Below are 8,764 nucleotides of genomic sequence, written 5' to 3' on the forward strand. Positions count from 1 at the left end.
CCTACTCTTGATTTCGGCTCAGATCCCGATCTCACAGTTCCTGAGATGGGAGTCCCACACTGGGGGAGCCTGCTTGGGATTCTTTCCCTCCCTCTGGCTCTCTGCCCCTCCCCTGCGCTCTCTCTCAAAATAAACATTTTTTTAAAATTAACAGTTAAAAAACCAAACTTGGGGCGCCCGGGTGGCTCAGTCGGTTAAGTGTCCTACTCTTGATTTCGGCTCAGGTCATGATCTCACGGTGGCTGGGACTGAACCCCGAGTCGGGCTGAGCTGAGCTTGGAGTTTGCTTGGGATTCTGTCTTCTCTCTGCCCCTCCCTGACTCGTGCTTTCTTTCTCTCAAAATCAATCAATGAATAAAAATAAAAAATTTAACAGAGGTAAACTTCCTTTGTAACTTCATGTTTGAAATTGCTGTCTTCTCGGGCACATGCACCCCAATGTTTATAGCAGCGCTGTCCACAATAGCCACAGTATGGAAAGAGCCCAAATGTCCATCGATGGATGAATGGATAAAGAACACGTGGCATATACATACAGTGGAGTATTACTCGGCGATCAAAAGGAATGAAATCTTGCCATTTGCGACTACGTGGATGGAACTAGGTATTATGCTGAGCAAAATTAGAGAAAGACAGATATGATATGACTTCACTCATATGAGGGCTTCAAGATAAAAAACAGGTGGACGTAAGGGAAGGGAAGCAAAAACAATATAAAAACAGGGAGGGGGACAAAACACAAGAGACTCTTAAACATGGAGAACAAACAGAGGGTTGCTGGTGGGGGTGTGGGAGGGGGGATGGGCTAAATGGGTAAGGGGCAGTAAGGAATCTACCCCTGAAATCATCGTTGCACTATATGTGAACTAACTTGGATGTAAATCAAAAAAAACAAATGAAAATTTTTTAAAAAAAATAAGAAATTGTCATCTTCTTGACTGTCGTTGTCTGTCCGTCCAGATTCTTGTCTCTTCCACGCTTGTGTCCCTAATTACATTGATCTTTGGAACATTCTCAAACCTGCTGCTTTTGGACTCTGCGGGGGCTCTGCGGGGGCTCTGAAACCTGCATCTTTTTCCAAGTCAAAGCAAACAGGGCTGAGTGATCTTGACCTATCATTTCTTTCGCAAAGAACACCTAAGATTTTGGTAAATTGGCTTATCCTTCATATGATTTATAGTGAGATGAGGTAACCCCTGTGTTCCTTCAGTCTTACCAGAGGCCTGATTTCCCCTTTCTTTCCAGGTTCAGTGTCTTTGAATTTCTTCTTCAAAGAAGGATTCCTTCCTTCTTTGCACCCTGGAGGCCGGCCACTGTGACCATAGTACTGGCTGCTACTTAGCCTTCCACACCGGTTCTGCTGCTAAATGGTTCCGTTAGAAGCCATATTGTTCTGCATTATGGACTGGATGTTTGTGTCCCCAAAATGTGTATGTTGAAATTCTAACCCCCAATGTGATGGTGTCAGGAGACGGGGCCTTTGGGACAGGACTCAGTCCTGAGGACGGCGCCTCATCGTTGAGATTGGTGCTTTCTGAGACAGGACAGCAAGGGAGTGGCCATCGGCTTGCCAGGAGGTGCCCTCACCAGAACCCCACCACACCACACCCCGATCTTGGACCTCCCGCCGCCAGAGAAAGAAATGTCCTCTTAAGCCCCCAGTCTGTGGTGCCCTGTTGCGGCGGCCAAGCTCCCCCAGACACTTGTCAAATCTCTCAAACAAGTGCATTCGAATCCAACAGTGAGTCCAATGTTCCAGAAGTCTCCCCTGCCAGCCTCTCACCTTGTTTCCCATGATGCCCAGCAAGGCAGCTCACTCTTCACATCCGTGTGCTAGTGCCTCCCAGAACGGTCATTTGCTATCTGAATCTAGAGAAATCCTAACATGTTTTTTGTTCTTCCGCTTCACCCATGGCTCTGCCAGCGTGAGACTCCCTTCCTCACCTGGCCCAGCCCCAAGCCCTGCTGGGTCCCAGGCACGGACCTGAGTCTGACAGTCCTGGTCTTCTTCCCAGGCCTCACACGCAGATGCAGCCCGGCACCAGTAGGTGGGGAGTCTGCTTGGGGTGCAAGCATTGGCCATTTACCCACATGCGACAAGCCACTGTTCCTTCTAGCGGGTTTTCCTGCCTATACAGTGAGTCTAATTTCTTTCACCTTCAGGACACCCGGCGGACACTCCATTCCTTCCCTCATTCTCTGAGCCCTCGGTTCTGACGTAGTCCTTCAAGGGCCCTTCCGGCTTCCCCAAAAACGTCAGATCCCTAAAGGGATCAACAGTAGGTCTCACTTCCTTTTGATGCAATGGAACCTGATTAACCCCGCCTGGTTTTCTGGTTATATCTTCTACCAGAGAGTTACCTGTATCAACCCTGCGGTTCTCCGATCTCCCGCGTCCCCCTCCCACCTGCCTTTGTAAACAGAGCTGGAAGGTCGGGCGTCCTTTGGCCCTGACACTAACTCGATTCTCCACCGAGGTGGGCAGGGGAGGGGAGAGGGAGGGGGCCTCTGCCTCATCACACCTGCAGCCTGGGAATCCCACACCCCACCCACTCTGCTCTCTTCCCAGACTATTACCCAGCTGAGTGCCCCACGCTCACACCTTGCTTCTTTCCGCCCGAAGCACAAACAGGGAGGTCAGGGGGCTCCCACGGGAAGGGAGGCCGGCCGAAGGGGAGTCTGGAGGGCAGGGGGCCGTCGAGGGAAGTCTGGGGAGGCAAAAGGAGGGGGAGGGGTGGAGAGGGAAGGGGAGGAGCCGCCCCGTGGGTGATCCGACGTGGGGGCGTGGCGGACGGGCCGTGCGGTGTGGCTCTGGTTTCCCCGAGAGGCTGGGGTGGCCACGCGGCGCTGGAGCGAGTCTGGGGACCGGAAGGGCAGCGTTGCGGCCGCAATGGACTAGCCGGCGTCACCCCGCACCCCCCCCCCCCCCCCGCCCCACTTCCTAATGGCGTGGAGAAGGGGGTCTTGGGCGGGGCCGGCCTCCGTCGGCCTCGCGTCCGGGTTGGCCCTTGCGGCGCGGGGCGGGGCGGAGGCGTCTGGGCGGCGGGCCACAGTGGACCCGGAGCCCAGGCGGGGGGGGGGGGGGGGGGGGGGGGGGCTGAGGCCGGGAATGTCCGGTCAGGGGGATGGGGACTTTGGACGCGAGTTGGGGGCGGGGCTGCCAGGACTTGGGAGTGATAGACTGGACGCCGCGCGGGGAGCCCCGTCTCCGAGGCGAGCAGGTGCGGGATTCAGTGGCGAGGTCAGCGGTCAGAGCCAAGGCCGCTTCGCGTCTGATCGCGAGCCTCGGAGGCAGGCGGCGGAGGACGGCAGAGGGGCAGCAGACCCGGGGACGTAGGTCCCCGAACCAGCGCAGGGACAGGGCCTGCAGCCCCAGAGTGAGGAAGCTGAGGTTAGGGTGACACATTCGTCATTGGCTCGAGATGCCGGGGAGAGGGGGGACCCCGACGGCCGCGGGGAAGGGAGACCCTAGTGGGCACGAAGCATCACCAAACTCCGGATGAGGGGAGAGGGGGCCTGAGCCCAGGGAGGTGCTGGAGGAAGGGTCCACCGCGGGCACAGCTGGCAGCGGCGGGGGCTGGGGGGGCGGCGGTTCAGGTAGGGGAAGGTGTAAGCCGGGAGCTGGGAATGGGTGGGCAGGAGGGTCCCCTTAGTGAGGACTCGCCCAGCAGAGCTGAGGGGGTGGGGACCTGAAAGACTGGAAATGAAGACGAGAAAACTGGGTTTGCAAAGGTGTGGCGCTCTTTCGGGGTGGCGTGCGCGAATTCTGGCATCTCATCAATTAACGCTTGTGGGCGCACCACACACGAATTCCCCACGAGCGTTCCTCTTTCTCTCGAGGTGCTTCTGGGGCCAGTTCCGCGCTGCCTGAGCAGTCTTGGGGGGGAGGGGTGTCTTCCTTTGTCGGGTTTGTGTGGCGCCGCCCCCGTGAGCGGTGCGGGCCCCCACCTGCGGGGCCTCTGTCCCCAGGTAGCGGGACGGCTCACTGCCGCTGGCGCGTCGCGGTTCCTCCTCTGACCCTTCGCGGGCCGGGGTCAGCGCCTGCCGGTTCCCGCTGTGCCCGCGGGAGTCTCCCCAGCCCCCGCCCCCGCACCCCCCAGCCCGGCCGGGGGCGGGGGGGGGGGGGCTCGGGAGGCGGGGCTGGGGGTGTTAATCCCCGCGAGGCCCCAGGGGCCTTTGATCCTGCAGGGCGGGGAGGGCGTAGAGGCTGGCGGTCCCGCCCAGGCTGGCGCCGGCGCCCCCGGGAGGCCGGCCTGTGGGCTAGGGCCACCACTCCGCTTGTCGGTGCTCCCGCCGCGCTGCCCCGGGTCGCCCTGAACGCGGCTCGGGCTGGTCCTTGGGGTCGTGTCCTGGAGACAGACGCGTTGGGGGGGGGGGGGTGCGGGGGGAGAGGAAGGTGGACGGGGTCCATGACCCCGAAGGGCCCCGGCAGGTTCGCTGGAGCACCCGCGGGGGAGGCCTGTGCAGCCCAGTCACTCCTGCACCCTCCCGGAGCTCGGGGCCTGCATCGGCCACCGTGGGGACAGCGCTGCAGTGGAGGGCAGTGGCTCCCCCCGTCCTTCCCCGCAGGGTCCTCCATGCCCTCGGCGGGCAGACGCCCCTCCTTCCTGTCACTGGAACCCAGCTCAAGGGCCCCAAAGTGAAGCCTGGGGCGAAATGGGGTTGTGGGGGGGCCGCCGAGTACAATTTGAGAGGGAAGGGCCAACTGGAACCGGAGGGTTCTCCCCGGGCAGCCCTACGCGGCCCCGCCGCCTGGATCACAGTCCCCTTCCAGGATCCCACCCAGACAGCCAGAGGCAGGGGACTCCTGGCCTGGGAGCCCACCCGGCCCTGGGAGCAGTAATGCTGACTCCCCCTACCTGAAGCACCCTCTCCCTCAGGTGTGCACACCTGTCACCTTTGGCACTGCAGATCCAAGGGGCAGGTTGGAGGGCCAACCTCGGGAGAGGACAAGCCTCCGGCAGGAGTGCTAGGCTGCGAGGGGGGCCATCGTCACCGTCCCCAAGCCTAGGCCAGCCGGGGGGGGGGGGGGGGTTGGGGGGGGAGATGAAAAGATGTGACAAGTCCCCAACCTGCACCACTTCCCGAACTGGTGGACACAGCCCCGCCCCTGCCCAGACATCTCGGAGCCGGGGGAGGTGTGAATGGCCTTCTTTGTGCCTCTGAATTGGAAGCAATTAGGTGCTACTTATCTGGGCTGGGGGGAGGATTGGAGCGGTCTTTGCAAACCTGCTTGCCACTCCCTCCTCCTGAGCTCATAAATGCAGCTCAGCCCTGCTAAACCCTCGGAAGACCCTGCGCCTCACCCCCACAGTCTGTCCCCTACAGCCATGGCTCCTTCCTCTACCCTGCCCAGTGGCTTCAAGCCGTCCAGCTTTGGCTCAGTGGACTGGCTTTCCCGGAGCAGCCACGTGGGGCCCACACACACCATCAGGCCCGCTGAACTCTCCTGGGGGAGCCTGTCTGCTCCAGCCAGGGTGTCCAGCAGCGGGGAGCTCCCCCAGACCGTGGGCGTGGAGGAGGTGAAGCCCTCGGAAGGGTCCGCGCCAGGGACACCTGCAGCTGGTAGGTGTGGGATGGGTGGGGATGGTGCTCCCCTCTTCCCAGACTGGGACGGGAGCCTGGAGGGTTCGGGAGGAGGGAGGCCCTAACACACCCCACCACATCCTGGGTACTGGGGCTGGAGGTGGGGGCTGGGATTTGAGGTTCCACCTGACCCCCCCCCCCCCCCGCAAGTAAGCACTTCCTGTCGGAGGCGAAAGCCGCAGCGGGGGTTTTCCCTCCTCAAGTCCCGGCGGCTCCTCTTCTTCCCCCACCTCCTAGAAGGGCTGACCCCCTGGCCTCTTCCTGGCGTGACTGCCTGTGGACTGTGTCCCACCGCTGCTGCAACTCCTGTCCTGTGAGCCCTGACTGCGACATTGGTGCCTTTGTGCAACTGACTTTCTAGTTCTGCAGCAAGTCTGGGGGGGGCCAGTTCTACCCGAGTCACAGGGCTCTGGACGCACGTCTTAAATGAAACCTGCCGGGTTCACAGGGGTCGTTGTGGTTCTCCCCTCAAAGCTGGGTGCCTCGGCTTGGCGTGCAGAGTTGACTCTGTTCACAGGTAGCCTGGAGCCCCTGCAGGTTTGGGTCGGGGACAGCCCTGGCACTTCGGTTCACAGGGATTCCAGTGCCTCTGTGGCCTGGCTCCTGGAGGTTTTGGTGGCTTCCTAAACCTGGTCTAACCCTTTGTCATTTGCTCAGGAAACCTGGTTTGTTCTTTCAGTCTTTGTGACTTTATCATTGCTTTTAAGTTTAAAGCCCTGCCTAGTCAAAGTGGGGTTGATATTATCTGTAAGTTTTCATTTTTGAAAAGGTTTAAAAATTGTTTTTAATGTTTTTATTTTTGAGACAAAGAGAGGGAGCACAAGTGTGGGAGGGGCAGAGAGAGAGGGAGACACAGCATCAGAAGCAGGCTCCAGGCTCCGAGCTGTCAGCACAGAGTGAACTCGAGAACCATGAGATCGTGACCTGAGCTGAAGTCGGACTCTTAACTGACTGAGCGCCCTTCATTTTTGAAAAAGTTTAGATAATCCTATGGAAAAATTTTATACTTCCATGAAGTGAAATTTTTAATTTATTTTCTGCAATCAGCCCCCCCCACCTCAAAAAAGCCAACCAAATCATCATATCTTTCACACTGACTAGTTCCACTCTCCCCACCCCCACCTCCAAAGCAAAGCGTGTCTTGTCTTGTTGCACTCTCCCGGGTATGTGTTCAAAGTGACTTGGTAAAATCTGACATTCTGGCCAAACGTGTTGAGAAAAGACAGGTGACCCTCCTCACCACACAGGGTACTTAGTGCCATCTGCCACCGCCGATTTAGATAGACACAGACTGGCCACGGACGCATGGTTGGTGGCAGGGGAGACTGGGGGTCTTGTGACCACGGCCCCAAGCCCTTACTGCCGACTGGGTTCAGGTTCCTTGTGAGCAGCCAGAGGAACTGCTTTCCGGAAGGATGTGTGGGGCTCCCTTTCTGGAAGTGACCACGTGCCCCAGTGGAAGGGTGAGGGGCTGCATCAGAACCGCTGTTCCATTCCAGAATCCTCTTTCTCCAGTATTCCCATCCTGGCCACCCTCCCACATTTGAGCTGGGAGGGGAGGAGGGGCTGCCCCCTCATCCACATTTGTGCAAGTTCTGCAAGGGACAGCAGAGCAGTGAAAGTGAAGGAGGAGGGCCCAGACTTTTCCTCTCGTCCCTGTGGCCACAGAGCTTGGGGCACTTCCGAGCTAGGGGAGCAGGTCCCACGTGAGTGGCACTTTTATCGTAAAGGATTCAGTGCCTTCTGTCCTTCCTCAGGGGTGAGGAAGGAGGCCGACAGCGGGCGGGCGCCCCGGGTCCGCACGGCCTTCACGGCGGAGCAGGTCAGCACCCTGGAGAGCGCCTTCCAGCACCAACGCTACCTGGGCCCCCTGGAGCGCCGGAAGCTGGCCCGGGAGATGCGGCTCTCGGAAGTGCAGGTGAGGGGCCCGGGACGCATGGGCCAGGGCGGTGGCTGTTCTCGCCCTTGTTCTGATCTAGTTTCCCCCACAGATAAAAACCTGGTTTCAGAACCGCCGCATGAAGCACAAGCATCAGCTCCAGGACTCTCAGCTGAGCTGCCCTTTCTCCAGAACGCTCTATACGCCAGTGGCTTTCTGCCCGCCACTCTCTGCCCTGGCCAGTAGCTTACCGCCACTGTACCCTTGGGCTTCCCCGCTTGGGCCTCCGGCTCTGGGACGGCCCCCTGGCTCCTTCTGGGACCTCTGCCAAGTGGAACAAGCCTCCCTGGCCTTGACGTGGGCCTCGTGCAGCAGACAGCCTCCAGTGTGCTGCCTCCCAGACCCTGGGGGCCTGGTGCACACACTGGGCCCAGCTTTGTCCAGGGGTCCGTGGGGCCTGTGTGCCTTGCCCCAGACCAAGGATGCCTTCTGAGGAAGCACGGTGGCCCAGAGGCCTGCAGCTGGAACGTGTCACACACCGCCACCGCCACAGACACAGTAGGTGTGTGCGGAACTGTGCCCGGTATCTCCCTGGAGAGACGCTCACCAGTGATTGCTGTCACCGTGACATCTGGCGTGAGCCTTGTGTCTCCACAGGCGGGACCTGGAACCCTGACCTTCCTTAGGACCTCTCACAGCCACTCCCTCGTTGAAAACTACTGCAGGTTCAGTTTAGGAACCACACACGATGGGTCGGCCAACAGAACCCAGCGCCAAAAGTGGACTCGCCAAGTGTCAGGCTTGTAGCATATGATACAGCGGTAATTTATTCAATGGAAAGTGTTGGGAAAATAAAGATGGGCACCCGGCTGCCTCAGTCGGTGGGGCCTGTGACTCTTGGTCTTGGGGTTGTGAGTTCGAGCCCCACGTTGGGTGTGGAGAGTACTTAAAAATAAAATCTCAGAAGTCAGGATGGATACTTTCTTGTGCTGTGTGATCATGAGCTTTGGGTGTAACCATGGAAACCACGGAGGGATTCGGGCCAAGTGAAGACGTTTGTTTTTATCACCTTGGGGTTTGGGTTCCGTGTTAACAGTGACCCCAAAGTGGGAAGCCAGAAGGGAACAGGCATGGTGGCTCTGCCCACTGCCGCGTGGAAGGTCCCTCCGTGGCCACGTCTCGCGGGGCACCGAGCTGTGTGCTGCTCTGCTCTTCACGGCGTGTCCAGACCTGTGTCTCATCTGGCTCGGGGCTCAGCCCTGTGCGGTCCCTGTGGCCAGGCCGGGCTGCAATCTGGCC

At 59.2% G+C, this 8,764-nt stretch overlaps 1 protein-coding gene across 1 annotated transcript; it reads left to right on the forward strand.

Moving 5' to 3' along the window:
- The first annotated feature begins 5,103 nt into the window (after positions 1 to 5,103).
- On the forward strand, positions 5,104 to 8,435 carry VENTX (VENT homeobox). Its single transcript, XM_086681321.1, has 3 exons — positions 5,104 to 5,565; positions 7,344 to 7,504; positions 7,578 to 8,435. The coding sequence occupies exons 1-3, from the start codon at positions 5,262 to 5,264 to the stop codon at positions 7,956 to 7,958; spliced, it is 846 nt and encodes a 281-aa protein (XP_086537447.1). The 5' UTR covers positions 5,104 to 5,261; the 3' UTR covers positions 7,959 to 8,435.
- Positions 8,436 to 8,764: the final 329 nt, after the last annotated feature.

This window comes from Puma concolor, chromosome D2 (genome assembly GCF_028749965.1).
Source record: "Puma concolor isolate L17-30 chromosome D2, mPumCon1.1.hap2, whole genome shotgun sequence".
Lineage (NCBI taxonomy): Eukaryota > Metazoa > Chordata > Mammalia > Carnivora > Felidae > Puma > Puma concolor.